The sequence below is a fragment of the Garra rufa genome, chromosome 24 (assembly GCF_049309525.1).
Source record: "Garra rufa chromosome 24, GarRuf1.0, whole genome shotgun sequence".
Classification (NCBI taxonomy): domain Eukaryota; kingdom Metazoa; phylum Chordata; class Actinopteri; order Cypriniformes; family Cyprinidae; genus Garra; species Garra rufa.
This window is the reverse complement of record NC_133384.1, coordinates 14521721-14538725: the sequence shown is the minus strand read 5'-3', so window position 1 is coordinate 14538725 and position 17005 is coordinate 14521721. Positions and strand designations below refer to the sequence as shown.

At 34.3% G+C, this 17005-nt stretch overlaps 2 protein-coding genes across 2 annotated transcripts in view; one reads left to right on the top strand and one right to left on the bottom strand.

Annotated features, from left to right (window-relative positions):
• The window catches only part of fen1 (flap structure-specific endonuclease 1), a 9514-nt gene extending 5252 nt beyond the window's left edge, over nucleotides 1-4262 (bottom strand). The window contains exons 1-4 of the mRNA XM_073831037.1: nucleotides 4127-4262; nucleotides 3764-3873; nucleotides 2647-2749; nucleotides 2394-2496 (exon numbers count right to left, since the gene is read on the bottom strand). Of these exons, the coding sequence (XP_073687138.1) occupies nucleotides 2394-2496; nucleotides 2647-2749; nucleotides 3764-3845 (288 nt within the window). The 5' untranslated portion in view covers nucleotides 3846-3873; nucleotides 4127-4262. The remainder of the gene's footprint in view (nucleotides 1-2393; nucleotides 2497-2646; nucleotides 2750-3763; nucleotides 3874-4126) is intronic.
• Nucleotides 4263-4349: 87 nt separating this feature from the next.
• tm9sf1 (transmembrane 9 superfamily member 1) lies at nucleotides 4350-16693 on the top strand. The gene is made up of 9 exons (XM_073830816.1): nucleotides 4350-4720; nucleotides 6565-6785; nucleotides 6911-7042; nucleotides 7394-7516; nucleotides 9367-9719; nucleotides 11594-11748; nucleotides 13127-13312; nucleotides 13540-13813; nucleotides 15492-16693. Exons 2-9 carry the CDS (start codon nucleotides 6573-6575, stop codon nucleotides 15883-15885), a joined length of 1830 nt encoding a protein of 609 aa, XP_073686917.1. The 5' UTR covers nucleotides 4350-4720; nucleotides 6565-6572; the 3' UTR covers nucleotides 15886-16693.
• The last annotated feature ends 312 nt before the right edge of the window (nucleotides 16694-17005 follow it).

Genomic DNA, 17005 nt, shown 5'->3' with positions numbered 1-17005 from the left:
AACACCGGTTCAACTTTTGAATAGAATGTTGGTAAAATATTACAAAAGCTTTTTATTTCTGATAAATGCTGATCTTTGGATCTTTCTATTCATCAAAGAATCCTGAATAAAAATTACTGTAAATATTGGTAATAATAATAAAAAAAAAAATGTTTCTTAAAGCAAATCAGCATATTCAAATGATTTCTGAAGGATCATGTGACTGGAATAATGAGGCTGAAATTTTAGCTTTGATCTAGGGCTGTGCGATTAATTGAAATCGTATCGAAATCGCGATGTGAACATGCACGATTTCTAAATCGCCTTACAGCACGATTTTTTGCACGCACTCGACTGATACTTTTCCTGCAGCATGCTATTTGAACCGATCACAACACAGCGTGCCTAAACAGAGAGCAAGAACATGCCAACCTTCATGCTTGAAACCTGAAATGGTCATGCTGGTTTTCTTAGCAGAAAGCAGCTAGACTCTGTCAGTGTTCTAATTGTTTTTATGAGGGACACTGTGGTCTGGGTTGTTGTTTTTTTCAAACATACGCACACACATACTTACTTTTTGCCATAGGTCTGTTCTAAAGACATTTTGTTCTACCTTTACTAGGCAGGGCTCGAAATTGTGAACGTTTTGGTCGCATATGCTCCCAAAATTTAATCTGCGTGACCGGAAATTATATTTGGGAGCATTCGTGCGAGTGCGAGACACTGTTGTGGTCCGACTTGGTTTAATTTCTTTACAAAACTTTTGCTAGCCTGACTACTGCACAGACTGCTGGGAGCTGATACAGTGACAGGTTCGCCGTTCTCTCTTTCGATTGTGAAAAATAAAAGCTCTCCACAAACTGCTTTTGAAGAAATATAATATATTTCGTGCTATAGCGTACATTCTGTCACATACAATTCTGGCCATATACTGTACAACGCGGCATTCATTCACATCAGATGATAACTCAGCGGCAGAGTTCCACTCACACAGAGGCGTATTTTCCACTGGGGACATGCTTTGCAAAATCCCGTTTGTGTCCTCTCATATTTCAAATGGTTTTGTTAAAATAATCTCTTTTATTGTAGAATGCACGCTCAGCGCCGTTGAGAGTCTCGCACGATCGTTAAAACGAAACCAAAAGTAAAACGCGGACGCGCATTCAAAAGCAATTTTAATATCCCGCGTTTAGAGAGCGACACTTTGAATATTGAAAGAGTAGCCTACTTTGATCATGTGCTTGTAAAACATCTGCTGTCAGAATCAGCCATGAAGAATCAAGATCAGTGCATTACTAAAAAGAAATTGGGTGCGCCTAAATTTTTTTTTTTTGGTGCTCCTACCTTTTTTTCACCTGCTAGGTGATTTTGTTTCCACCTTCTGTTTTAGAGACATGTTACAGGTCTTTGATAAAGATCTAATTTTTTCCTTTAAAAAAATGTTTTAGATTCACACTGTAAAACATGTCTGTGTCAAAATCGTGATTAAAATCGAAATCGCAGTACTGTTTAAGAAAATCGTGATAGGTTTATTTTGTCCATATCGCACAGCCCTACTTTGATCAAAGGAATAAATAAGAAAATCGTGATAGGTTTATTTTGTCCATATCGCACAGCCCTACTTTGATCAAAGGAATAAATAACATTTTAATATATATTTAAATAGAAAGCAGTTATTTGAAATAGTAAAAATATTCCACAATATTAATGCTTTTGCTGTATTTATGATCAATTAAATGCAGGCTTGGTGAGCAGAAGAGAATTCTTACGGTTAAAAAACGTTTAAATGGTAGTGTATGCTAAAAACAAATATTTACACTGCATTATATGCCTCTGTACTGTAAAATACTACCAAATGTATGCACATTTAAATAATTTACAGAGGAAAATGGTAAAAAGACTTTCTCATAAGTTCCTACATGATATCACATACAGGTATATTTTATATAAATAATTATTTCTTCTTTTTCTTGTTATCTGTAACGTTAATTAGGATGTGTTTTTTTGCCATTTAATTAATGTTTTTTGTATTATTTTAGTGTCACCATCTCACCCAGAAATACAAGGTCATGTTTTATGGAAAGGCCACTTACAACAAACTCTGATTTATTATGGCTTTCTATAATAACTTTAATATTACACTGGTTATAATTATAGTTTAGAGTAAAAAGCAGATATTGTTAGTTGAAGTTGCTTGGTATATTAACATTACATACAAGTTGCAAGAACACAAGCACCAATAAACCATCCTGTAATACTGCCTCAATATTTTTACAGTGAATTTCTGGCAGCTACCTTCTTTTTTTTTTTTTATGTTAAATGTAAATAGATATACACTTAAGTTGTGATGTAAACATTCTGTTTCCAGGTTGCATTGGCTTCTTATTTTGAGTGATTGTGCATTTCTGACGCACCTCTCCTGACTTCAGCTGAGGGGGCTTCCCATCAAACACATAAACCGGCTTAATGCCGCTCTCCAGCATTCGGATAGTCCTGTAGAACATACCCATGAGGTGGCTGTGGAGACAAAAAGGGTGCATAAATATTATGACCATGCAAATGTAAAGTAGCACATGGTTAGAAACTAAAAGTATATGCTTTGCACTTAATCAGCTCGTGAGGTTTCCTCACAGACTTGGACAAATGACAGTAGACAAACCTACATACCTAGTAGTCTCTCCATCTTCATTTTGTAACACATTACCGTCTTGTCTAACCGCAATCAAAAACTGGTAGATGCACATGGACGCATCAATAGCAATTTTCCTTCCTGCATGCAAGTAAAACACATAAATATAAGATGCTAACACTCACATACTATGTTTGACACATAACCACAAAACTTCAACCTTAAAGGAGTAGTTCACTTTCACAATAAAAATCTACAGATAATGTACTCACCCCCTTGTCATCCAAGATGTTCATGTCTTTCTTTCTTCAGTAGTAAAGAAATGGTGTTTTTTGAGGAAAACATTTCACGATTTCTCTCCATATAATGGACTTCTATGGTGCCCCCGAGTTTGAACTTCCAAAATGCAGTTTAAATGCAGCTTCAAAGGGCTCTAAATGATCCCAGCTAAGGATGAAGGGTCTCAGCTTGCAAAGCGATTGCTTTGCTAGATAAGACCCTTCTTTCCTTGGCTGTGATCGTTTAGAGACGTTTAAAGCTGCATTTTGGAAGTTCAAACTCTGGGGCACCATAGAAGTCAATTATATGGAGAGAAATCCTGAAATGTTTTACTCAAAAAACAATTTCATTGTGACTAAAGAAAGAAAGACATGAACATCTTGGATGACAAGGGGGTGAGTACATTATCTGTACATTTTTGTTCTGAAAGTGATCTACTTTAAGTAGCATGGGTATATTTGTAGCAATATATTTAAAAATACACTGCATGGGTCAAAATTATCAAATTTTCTTTTATGCCAAAAATCTATAGGATATAAGGTAAAAATCATGCTCCATTTAAGATATTTTGTACATTTCCTACCATGAATATCAAACTTTAATTTGATTATTAATATGCATGCCACTTTAAAGGCAATTTTCTCTATATAGATTTTTTGCACCCTCCGATTCCAGATTATCAAATAGTTGCACCTCGAAATATTGTCCTATCCTAACAAACCATACATTTTTGGAAAGCCTATTTATTCAGATTTCAGATGATGTACAAATATCAATTAAAAAAAAAAATTCCCTTATGACTGGTTTTGTGGTCCAGGGTTACATATTTGAGTTCCATCACCAAAGAAATACTATTTAATTGATTGGATGTCTTACCAAAGTAACTTTTGATGTCCTGTTCCTTGATAGCTGAAGGCGCATGATCTGCAATAAGCTTTGCAAGTCCATGAATTCCCATAGTGATGAAATATCTTATTATCAGAGCTCTGAAAGAATTTAAATACACAGAAACTAAATTATTAGATGCAATAAGTCAGCAAACAGTAAATTATTTTATAGAAACACGGAGCAGGTCATACATCAGTGTGAATGAACACAGTGAAGAACGAAGAAAAACAAACAACATCCAAAACGAAGCTTAAAAACCCTCAAGCGTGTGATAAAGCCGCTTAAACAGACGCTGCATATCTGTACCAACGGTTCAAAAGCTGTAAAATGCAGAAATTAAAGAACACTTACCAATAAAATGCTTTAGCTTCTCGCTTTCAGTCATGCACACAAACACAACCGCGCCAGAAAGTGCCGTCAATTTCGCGCGAATTCTAATACAGGCATATATAATCGAATTTCTGACGATGGAATCTATTTCTCTAAATTGTCTAGTTCAGCCTACGCTAGGGCAAACAACAGAACGTGCATCTCGATCGATTAGTCAGGACTGGTAAGACATCAATGAGAGCGAAGAAATTTCCCAGCACCGCTTATCGCCTCCTAAAACACACGATAAATGTTTTATGTGATTAAAATCACACTTAAAGCTGTGAATTAAAAATGCAAAGACTCGTCGAAGCAGGTGCAGGTGTTGCGTTGTAGCCCCGCCCACCCCGGAAGATCCCAATAAGGGTGTTTTTATTTTTTGAGGTGACGTGGATTCGCTGTGCGCCGCTGCTGATCTCGACCTTTCGGCTGTTTCATCGCCTAAAAGCAAAGATCGGATATCTTTAATGTCTCCAGCAATGTCCGGATATGATATTACACATACGCGAGTGCTGTTGACTGGATTTTGAAAAGAAAGAAGCGATTCTGAGGAATCCTAGGAGGCATCTGAAACAGGTCTGTTGCATTTATCTGATGCGGAAGTATTTCAAGCACGTTAGCAGGCGAAATTGGTTTATAGTGCTTTTAAATGAGATCGATTTGTATATGATTTGTTTATATCTGAAAGATGCTAGCTATGTCTGTTTATTTAGGCTCTCAGAACTGATTTGAATTAACCAAGACGTTGGAGAGATGGTCTTGTTTTTTTGCATTAGAAGACTCAACAAAGTCTAATTTCTGTAGCACTTTATATTTACATTTTATAGTGTCCTTGTTTTACATGTTGCAAGTACTTTCTATTGTAATATTGTTTAATTATGCATAAGCACAAGCAACTTAACCAAGCGCCAACACTATAGTAAGTATATGTTGTTCATTTATATTGCTCAGTGCTTATTTATGTAATTACAACTATAATTTGTGTTTTACATTATTGTTCATTTATTTAACTGTATGTTTCATTTACAATAATAATTATGTAATTATGTTGCTTTAGTGAAATCTTATATGTGATCCTAGACACCAAACCAGTCTTAAGTAAAATGTGTGTACTTGTAGCAATAGCCAAAAATACATTGTGTAATAATATGCATTAAGAACTTCATTTGGACCACTTTAGGGAGATTTTCTCAATATTTAGATTTTCACTCTCAGACTCCAGATGGTTGCATCTCTGACAAATATTGTCTTATCCTAACAAGCTTATTAATTCAGCTTTCAGATGATGTATAAATCCCAGTTAAAAAACAAAACAAAAAAGACTCTTATGACTAGTTTTGTGGTCCAGGGTCACATGTACTTGATGCATATTATGTTTATGAACTTTATTTTTTTCATTATTCATTTATATGTAAAATATCAAAATTGAAATATAATTGAAAAAATAAATTTATATAAATGAGAAAGACTTTTTTTTAAGAGGTTTTTTCTTCTAAAAATTAAATCATGATTTTTTTTTAAACCACACGTTTCAGTTTTTATAACTACAGTATTTAATGCAGCCATTCCATTTATGTGAAGGCATAAAATGTATAATAATAATAATTACTTAGCCACTTAAAACAGTTTTATATGTCCAAGTTTTACAAGTCTAGCATGCAGTATTTGAATAATATGCCCATTTACTTTTTTTAAGATTCAAAAAGTCTAAAAGTCAAAAAAATTTATTAATACATTTTTATGTGACCCTGGACCAAAAAACCAGTCATAAGGGTCAATTTTTATAAATTGAGATTTATACATCATCTGAAAGCTTTCAATTGATGGATTCATTTATGTTAGGATAGGACAATATTTGGCTGAGATACACCTATTTTAAAATCTGAGGGTGCAAAAAAATGGTAGAAATTGCCTTTAAAGTTGTCCAAGTGAAGTTCTTAGCAATGCATATTACTAATCAAAAATTAGGTTTTGATATGTTTACAGTAGGAAATGTACAAAATATCTTTATGGAACATGATCTTTACGTAATATCCTAATGATTTTTGCCATAAAAGAAAAATCTATCATTTTGACCCAAGCAATGTATTTTTGCCTATAGCTACAAATATACCTGTGCTTCTTAAGACGACAGTGATGAAGAGAAAATGTTTATTTTAGGTGCTGTGACCATTTCTCTTAAAGGGACAGTTCATCCCAAAATGAAAAATCATGATTGTGTTTTTTAATAGTTTATGTAGTCTCTAAATTTAGTCTTAAAAATAAAATGAAAATAATAGAAGCCATTAAAATAACTCTAGATTGAGTCTAGCCTGTCAGACCTTAGGACCTGTCAACCACTTAAAGTAATTATGTAAATGTTTTTTTGTTGTTTGCATAGTTGCTGACCCCTTTTACAGTCTTGATTTATCAACCGACAGGTGTTGTCATGACAGCAAGACTGGAATGTTCAGGCCTGCGTGTCGCTGGTCGATCCATGAGGCTCTGTGTGCTGATTCTGTGCTTGCTGCCGCACTTTGGCTGGGCAGTCAGTTACAAACCAGGTGATCCGGTGATCCTGTATGTTAATAAAGTTGGTCCGTATCACAACCCCCAGGAAACCTATCACTATTACACCCTGCCAGTATGTAGACCTAAAGAGGTGAGTGTGCACGTCACTATTCAGTGTTATCTAGATCTAGTAGTGTGCTTGGTTTATGATCTTATGGGGCAATACAAGTATAGGTGCGGATATATCACCTTGTGATATGATTGATGTGTTTGCAGGTCCATCATAAAGCCTTGAGCCTGGGAGAGGTGTTGGATGGAGACCGTATGGCTGAATCTCTTTACAACATCCACTTTAAGGAAAACACTGAGAGACAGACGTTATGCAAGCTCACTCTCTCTGAAAAAGAGGTAGCGAAATAATCTTATTTGAAAATTGTAAAATGTGACCTTTTTCTTTTTACTTGTGCAGTAGGAATGGAAAATCCCAAGCAATGTGAACTGTTTGCATTTATGGCAGAAATTCTCCATCCTGCTCCAGCTCTAATCAAACATAGCTGAACCAGCTAGTCAAGGTTTTCTGGTTCATTTGAGAATGATAGTGAAGGGTGTGTTAGGGGGTTGGTACTCAACTCTGTAGGACGTCAAATCTCCTCAGGCAGGATTTAAAACATTTTCATGTAGTGAAACAGGAAGCGGCAGAGACGTAGGGGAAAGGAATTGTTTTTGGTGTCTCACACTTTACATATTTTTGAAAAACAGGTGGATCAGTTGCGAGAGGCGATTGAGGAGCTGTATTACTTTGAGTTCGTCCTAGATGACATCCCCATCTGGGGGTTCGTGGGATACATGGAAGAGAGTGGATTCCTGCCTCACAGCCACAAGGTCTTTTTAAAGTCACACAAACATGTTTAGACATTTTGGCACAAATATAAATTCGTGAATTTCATTACATTAGAGAAGAATATATCAAAACAAGGGTGTTTAACCAAATCTTTTTTTTAAATATTAAAATATTTGATGCATACATTTATAACTACTGTTCAAAAGTTTGATGTCAGTATGATTTTTTTTTCTTTTTGAAAGAAATTATGACTTTAATTTAGCAAGAATGCTTAAAATTGATGTAAAGTGATAGTAAATGCATTAATTCAGTTTCTAAGAAATTCTGTTCTTTTGAACTTGCTGTTCATCAAAGAATTTTATGAAAAAATTAGGGGTGGGCATAGATTTTTTTAATCTAGATTAATCTAGATTAAATCTTGGAATTAATCTAGATTAATCTAGGTTAAAATGGCTAATTTGAATTCTGCTGAAGGCATTCAGAATATGTGTGCTACCCAAATAATGACTAAAAGTAAGTCTTCGAGAACGGGCCAGGTGGCGCATTAGATCAGGCGCTCATCTTCTGTTTCCAAAATGCATCACAAACTGCTTGACAATTGCATTTACAACATAATTACCTATACAAACTTGTGTAACCAAGTACTTGTGCGCAAAAGGCTGCACGACGTGCGTGTTGCCGGTAAATACACAGACGCGCACGGGCATGGATTTCTGCGTGCATAGTCTTCGATTAAACTGCGTTGCTTTTAGAAGCGTCAATTCAGTTGTTGCATATAGTTTAATGTCTTTATTTCGGGATTATCAAAGTAAATTATAACTCACGTGCCCCAGTAAAAAGGGTCTAGCAACGCACCTGCCCTGAAGCGGCTTCATAACTGCATCAATGTCAGCACGTCTCATTTGATGTGGTAATTTCACAGAAGTTGAAGACTCGTTCTCGCCCCCTACAGTGCAATTCGACTAGGTATACGTCATCCGCGCTAAAATATCAAGGTGAAAGTCATCATATCTTGCGTAGTTTAGACCCAGCTCCCAACCCAACTTTGAGAATAGATTAACGGCGATATTTTTTTTATCGCCCGATAAGAGTCTCACGTTAACGCAGCACGTTAACGTCGATAACGGCCCACCACTAGAAAAAATGTATCACGGTTTTCATTTAAAAAAATCATAAAAAAAGCAAAAGCAAAGTTTTCAACATTGATAATGATAAATGTTTCTCAAGAGCAAAATCATCATATTAGCATGACTTCATCTTTGCATCACAGAAATTGATTTTTTTTTTTTGTCAAAAATATATTGAAATAGAAAACAGTTATTTTTAAATTGTAATAATAATTAACAATATTACTGTTTTACTGTATTTTGGATCTGATAAATTTTGGTGAGCATAAGAGACATTATTTCAAAAGAAGTAAAAATTCTTACCAATCCCAAACTTTTGAATTAGAGATAGTAAAATACTAAATATGTACATTATTTGAAAATCTGGAATCTGAGGGAGCAAAGAAAATCTAAATATTGAGAAAATCGCCATTAAAGTTGTCCAAATTAAGTTCTTAGCAATGCATATTACTTATCAAAAATAAGGTTTTGATATATTTACAGTAGGAATTTTAAAACAATATCTTCATGGAACATGATATTTACTTAATATACTAAAGATTTTTGGCATACATGAAAAATCCATAATTTTAACTCATACAATGTATTGTTACTGTATATTATATTAGTTTAGTTTTAATATTTTGTGTTTTGTAATTTTTATTAACCTTTTTTTATATATATTTATAGGTTTTATTATTTTTACATTTTAATTTCTAATTAACCATTTTATGGTTTAAGTTATCTATAGTAACCCAGCTTCATCCTCTATTTTTGTACAACAGGTGGGGTTGTGGACACACTTGGACTTCAATATAGAGTACAACGGTGACTCTGTGATCTTCGCCAATGTGTCCGTGAAGGACGTGAAGCCGGAGCCATTAGAGGAAGGTGGGGGAGGGACAGGCCATGGTGTCAGCAGCGGTGGTCTGACGATCACTCACACCTACAGCGTGCGCTGGTTTGAGAGCACGTTGCCCCAGTCACGCAGGGCGGAGCGCCTTAGAGACTATTCCTTCTTTCCTAAGACTCTAGAAATCCACTGGTTGTCCATCATCAACTCACTAGTGCTGGTGGTACTGCTACTGGGCTTCGTCATCATCATCCTCATGAGGGTGCTGAAGAACGACTTTGCCAGGTGAGGATATGTCCGAAATCACGGTTCAGTTTACCCAAAAATAAACAATTCTGGGATTACTTACTCACCCTCATGTCTCTCCAAATCCTTTAAGACCTTTGTCTATCTTCGAAAGACAAATTAAGATATTTTTGATAAAATCCGAGAGTTTTCTGACCCTGTATAGACAGCAGCGCAACTACCACGTTGAAAAAGAGAAGAAATTCATTATTTTTGTTTTCTTTGCACACAAAATGTGTTTGAGAATGTTTGAAAAAGTGTTTGAAAATTGCGGTTGACCCACTGATGTCACATGGACTATTTTAACAATATCCTTACTGCCTTTTTGGGCCTTGAACATGGTAGTTGCTATTGATGCAGGGTCAGAAATCTCTCGGATTTCATCCAAAATATCTTAATTTGCTTTCTGGAGATGAATGAAGGTTTGTACAAGTTTGTAACGTCATGAGTGTGAGTAATTAATGACAGAATTTTAATTTATAGGTGAGCTATCCCTTTAAGGCTGTTTTCACCAAAGGTGATGACTATAACTGTAACTATACATTTTTAATGAATATTCTAATTCTGTGAGAATAGGGCTGTCCACATTTTAATGATAAAGCCATACAGGAGTAATAACATTGGAATCACTTTAAGAACAGTTTTGTCCAGCTGATGAACAATAAAAACATTGACAGCCAATCAGAATCCACTTGAGCATTTAAAGTGACAGGCAGCAAACTATCTCACCAGTGCATGTTGGTGTGGGCACTAATATAATGTTTCTACTAGTTAGATTTTTAGTCATTGTTCTTGGTAGGAATACTTTTTGCAAAATTATGATTTGTTAATATTATATAATTTACTGAGCTTTGAATTTCTAAAAGCTTCAATTAAGAATCACCTTAAAGGTGGAAATCAAAGCTGATCACGTGTTCTGTTTGTTTAAATTGTAAATACTATGTTACGTGTATATTACACATTCAATTAGTAGTACATGAAGTACACCAGGGAGCTCATGTTAAAGTGTCTCTGTTGTTCCCTGAGCAACATGTGCACACAAACAAGTTGCCAGGACATTGTGCCTTAATGTATTGAGGTTTAAGTTAATGTACTGACGTCTATAGCTGAATGAAATGCTACATTAGTACACTCTTGAGTTAATTTTCAAGCAGTTTTTCTTGAAGGGAATGGAGTCTCAAGAATTACAGTAAAATGTAAACAAAGAGCAGAGAATATATCACAGTGTGTAGATATACACTACTGTTCAAAGGTTTGATTTGATTTGTGTGTGTGTGTGTGTGTGTGTGTGTGTGTGTGTGTGTGTGTGTGTGTGTGTGTGTGTGTGTGTGTGTGTGTGTGTGTGTGTGTGTGTGTGTGTGTGTGTGTGTGTGTGTGTGTGTGTGTAAAGAGGTTTCTAATGCTCAAAAAACAGCATTTATTCAATTAAAAAACAGTAATATTGTGAAATATTATCATGATTTAAAATAGCTGTTATCCATACATTTTTACAATGTGATTTCTCTCTGTGATGGAAAAGCTAAACTTTTTGCAGCCATTACTCCACTGGTCATATGATTTTTCAGAAATCTAATATGCTGATTTGGTGCTTAAGAAACATTTATTTGGCTTCTACTTCATGATAATTATTTATTTATGTTTTATTATTATTAGCAAAATAATTAATTTTTGAAAAATCTTACTGCCCCTAAACTTTTGAATGGTTGTATAACTGTTGCCTTTTATATTCTGTATTTTTTTATTTAATGTATCATAGTAAGGTGAAAGCAATTAAGTAAACAGTATGTTTTTTACATTAAATTATCTATATTGGGAAGAGGAAGGCTCAGCACAGCAGCGGTCTAATCAAACACTGTCACTGTATGTTTGTACAGGTATAATGTGGAGGAAGATGGCAGCTGTGATGACCTGGATCAGGGGGATAACGGATGGAAAATCATCCACACGGATGTCTTTCGCTTCCCACCATATAAGAGCCTCCTGTGTGCCGTATTAGGGGTCGGGGCGCAGTTTCTGACCCTGGCCACAGGTGTGACATACTACATTATAGAAATATATTTATGACCCTGGACCACAAAACCAGTCATAAAGGTCCAAAATTGAATAAATGAAAGCTAAACAAATAAGCTTCCATTGATTTATGGTTTGTTAGGATAGGACAATATTTGGCCGAGACACAACTATTTGAAAATCTAGAATCTGAGGGTGCCAAACAAATCTAAATATTGAGAAAATCGCTTTTAAAGCTGTGCAAATGAAGATCTTAGCAATGCATATTACTAATCAAAAAATATGTTTTGATATATTTATAGTAGGAAAGCCACAAATATCTTCATGGAACATTATCCATACTTAATTTCTTAATGATTTTGGCATAAAAGAAAAATCAATCATTTTGACCCATACATTGTATTTTTAGCTATTGCTACAAATATACCCCAGCGACTTAAGACTGGTTTTGTGGTCCAGGGTCACATATATCCAATACATAAATAAACTCATGAATAATATAGTGATATAATACTAAAACAGGGATTGAATTATTATTCATATTAATGAATTTGTAATCATTTAAAATTTTACATTAAAAGAGTAGTTCACTTTCAGAACAAAAATTTACAGATAATGCACTCACCCACTTGTCATCCAAGATCCATGTCTTTCTTTCTTCAGTCGTAAAGAAATTGTGTTTTTTGAGGAAAACATTTCAGGATTTCTCTCCATATAATGGACTTCTATGGTGCCCCCGAGTTTGAACTTCCAATATGCAGTTTAAATGCAGCTTCAAAGGGCTCTAAATGATCCCAGCCGAGGAAGAAGGGCCTTATCTAGCGAAACGATCGGTTATTTTCTAAAAACATTTACAATTTATATACTTTTTAATCTCTTCACAGAGTACACACAGAGCTAGACAAGATGAGCATTTGAGGTTAAAAAGTATATAAATTGTAATTTTTAAGAAAATAACCAATCATTTTTCTAGATAAGACCTTTCTTTCCTCGGCTGTGATCGTTTAGAGCCTTTTGAAGCTGCATTTTGTAAGTTCAAACTCTGGGGCACCATAGAAGTCCATTATATGGAGAGAAATCCTGAAATGTTTTCGTCAAAAAACATAATTTCCTTACGACTGAAGAAAGAAAGACATGAACATCTTGGATGACAATTTTTGTTCTGAAAGTGAACTACTACTACTAAAATATTACTTCTTTTGATATTTGCTTACATGATTTTGCAATATTTTGTCTAAAATAATTTTAGCAATGAAATGCTTAAATATTTGAACTGAGAGGGAGAAGTATCTTAGATTTGGGATTAAAATGAGAAAAGAGTTGCAGATGGATACAGGAAGAACATGATCTTCAGGTAACCCACTGACCTTTTGGATCCTCTTTCCTGGTTTCTTTAGGAATCATTGTCATGGCACTGCTGGGGATGTTTAACGTCCATCGCCATGGCGCCATAAACTCTGCAGCGATTGTATTGTATGCTCTGACCAGTTGTGTGTCAGGTTACTGTTCCTGCAGCTTCTACACACAGATTCAGGGCCAGCGCTGGGTCTGGAATATTATCCTTACCTCTGCACTCTTCTCTGGTGAGAGACAACAGTCTTCTACATCTGGTCTTATAGATGAAATTCAGTGTGCTCAATATGAATACCCATTTTCGGGGTACTACTCATTGTAGTTACTTTGAAGTGTGCTAGTAATTTATTCCAAATATAGCTCATCATTCATAAGTAGATGTAACTGACATTTCGCCCACTCACCATTGTTCTCTTTGTCTTTCTCGTTTCTATTTCTCGCTCTCTAATGTGTTTAGCCCCTCTTTTTTTCACCTGGAGTGTGGTGAACTCTGTTCACTGGTGGAGTGGATCGACTCAGGCCCTGCCTGCCACCACTGTGCTTCTGCTGCTTGGTGCCTGGGTGCTGGTGGGTTTCCCTCTCACTGTCATTGGTGGAATTGTTGGAAAGAACAGAGCAGGCAACTTTCAGGCCCCGTGTCGCACACGTAACATACCTCGCCAGATCCCCCAGCAGCCCTGGTACAAACACACAGCCGTGCACATGGCCATCGGAGGCTTCCTGCCTTTCAGGTAAAAGCTATGAATCTCTACGAAAGGTTTACAGACTATGGAATCTTTTCTTTTATGCAATGAAAATAGAATATTAAAATAATACCATATTTAATGTAATATTGTATATATAATATGAGAAGAGTTTTGAAAATTATGTATGGAAGAAAACATGGTAATATAATACAATATAATATGAAAATGCTTTTTTATATGTAATAGTAAATATTATAAAATAAGATATTGTAAGACATGGTAAAATATAAAAAAATGTTTTACATATAATATTTATACATTTTATAAGAAAAGGTTTTTAAAACATTATGCAAGTAAAAATTATATAAATAATATTTTTATATAATTATATATTTATTATAAATAAATAAAAATATTAGAAATGATATAAAACTTTTGTATATTATATTATATTATATAATATATACAGTGTGCCCCTGCTATATACTTTTATATATAACATAATATTTTTTTATGTTTTATTTTAGAATATGAGACCCTGGATCACAAAACCAGTCATAAGGGTCCATTATTTTGAAGTTGAGATTTATACATCAAAATAAGACATTTTTAAAACATGATATATTAAAAATGTTGTATAGATAAAATAATATTTATATATAATATATATTTCATAAGAAAATGTTTTTGAAACATTATGCAAGTGAATATGGTATATAATATTTATATAAATAATAAATAAAAACATTCCCATATATAATATTAGAAATAATAGAAAACATTTTTACAATCGTATATGATATATGATATATGATATGATATTATATATTGAATTTTTATTTAGAATTCGACATTTTTAAAACATGGTAATATATTAAAAATGATGTATATATTATATATAGAATGAATATTTGATGCAAGTAAATATGATATATAATATTTATATAAATAATAAATAAAAACATTCCCATATATAATATTAGAAATAATAGAAAATATTTTTTAATTATATAAAAAAAGAAGTGATTTATTTTATATTATATTATTTATTATATTACATTATATTATATAATGTTATATTATATTATATTATACTACATTATATTGTGTTATATTATATTGTATTATTCAACATTTTAGACCCACACAGTGTGCCCTTGCTATATGCTTTTATATATAATATAATATTTAAAAATGTTTTTTTACTTTTTAGAATATGTGACCCTGGACCACAAAACAAAACCAGTCATATGGGTCTTTTTATTGAGATTTATGCATCATCTAAAAGCTTAATAAGGATAGAATTGTTATTGTGTTAAGGATATTAAGGACATATAAGCTGAATTGTTAAGATTGATGAAATGTAAATACTAAAAAAATTGCCTTTTATGATGTCCAGATTAAGTTCTTAGCAATGCATATTACAAATCAAAAATTAAGTTAGGATATATTTACTGTAGGAAATTCACAAAAATATCTTCATGGAACATGATCTTTACTATATATCCGAATGATTTTGGCACAAAAGAAAAATAGATCATTTTGACCCATACAATGCATTTTTGGCTATTGCTACAAATATATCTGTGCTACGTCCAGGGTCACATACATTATATAAGTACAATGTTGTTTATTTTTTTATTACTATTTCTTTTATGTAAAATGATACTACCATATCACTCTTTATGACCTTTCACATTTTTTTTTCCTCTTGACATTGCAGTGCCATCTCAGTAGAACTGTACTACATCTTTGCCACCGCGTGGGGTCGTGAACACTACACACTCTACGGCATCCTGTTGTGCGTGTTTGCCATCCTGCTCTCGGTGGGCGCCTGCATCTCTGTGGCTCTCACCTACTTCCTGCTCTCGGGCGAGGACTACCGCTGGTGGTGGAGAAGTGTTCTTAGCACAGGCTCCACTGGCATCTTTATATTTGTTTACTCTCTCTTCTACTACCACAATCGCTCCAACATGAGCGGCCTTGTACAGAGCGTTGAATTCTTCGGATATTCCTTGCTCACCGCGTTTGTTTTCTCACTCATGCTGGGAACGGTCTCCTTCTGGGCTTCTCTGGCTTTTATTCGTTACATCTACCGTAGCCTTAAGATGGACTGAGTTTGTTTCCTCTCAAGCTGGGCCCCTCAAATGGGGAAGAGACTCATGGACCAGGTCCTCATGGAACCCTGCATGTGCAGGTTTTGTGTTGCTGAAGTATCAAACTATCAAAGCTGTTTCTGATGCCAATCTTAAAAGGAATAGGGAACAGACAATGTGACTGACTAAAGACTAATTTAATATTTTGTTTTGCTCACCAACACCCTGATACTTAATTCACATAGATATATATATATATATAGTTGCTAGATTATATGCACATCAAATACAGATGTATTTGAGTCATTTTGGATTGTTTGTGCTGAATGGGAAAGCTTTTCATACTGCAAATGTTGCTTACCAAGTATACAAGACTTGAAAGTTTTGTTTTGTTAATATAGTGAATATGACTAAAATGATTAAATGTCAGTTTCAAAACATAAGGGGAAAGAATCAGAGGCCTTCATACTTATCTATTGTTTCATAAAACCATTGAGGAGATAAAGCACTTATATGTACTGTAGGTGGGTTTACAGGATGATTACAGGTGGATGTTGGTTATATGGAAGGATATTATAATCTTTGAGGTAAAGAGATGTGTCAAATTGTTTGTGAAGGGTGCAGTATACATATTTTGACCAAATGAGTCATTTTGAAGGCAAGGTTTAACACAAGCGAGTTGAAGAAATGAAGAATTGATTTGTGGAAGCAATACCATGCTCTAAAGTCGCCATCAACTGTGATCTGTTGAAATGTAAATATACTGTTTTCAATAAAGTCACTTTTGTTACGGTAAGAGAAATAAATGTGGGTGAATGCAACAATGCAATAGTATTCATACCCCTTCATTCCTTTCATGTTTTATGTTGCTGCCTTATGCTAACCTGCTTTAAATTACTTTTTCCACATCAATCTTCACTCCCTACACCATAATGGCTAAGCAAAAAACAGGTTTTAACATCTTTGCACATTTATTACAAATAAAAAAACTTAATCGATTCCATTGCATAAGTATTCATACCCTTATCTGGGACACTTGAAATTTAGCTAAGGAGCACTCATGTTGCTTGTAGATGTTACTACACTTCAAGTCAAGTTAACCTACGGCAAATTCAATTGAACGGGAATGATTTGGAAAGGC

Coding starts and splice junctions, on each gene's coding strand:
- tm9sf1 (XM_073830816.1), top strand. CDS start 6,573: ATGACAGCAAGACTGGAATGTTCAGGCCTGCGTGTCGCTGGTCGATCC. Junction 6,786..6,910: donor CAGTATGTAGACCTAAAGAG/GTGAGTGTGCAC, acceptor ATGTGTTTGCAG/GTCCATCATAAAGCCTTGAG. Junction 11,749..13,126: donor GTTTCTGACCCTGGCCACAG/GTGTGACATACT, acceptor TGGTTTCTTTAG/GAATCATTGTCATGGCACTG.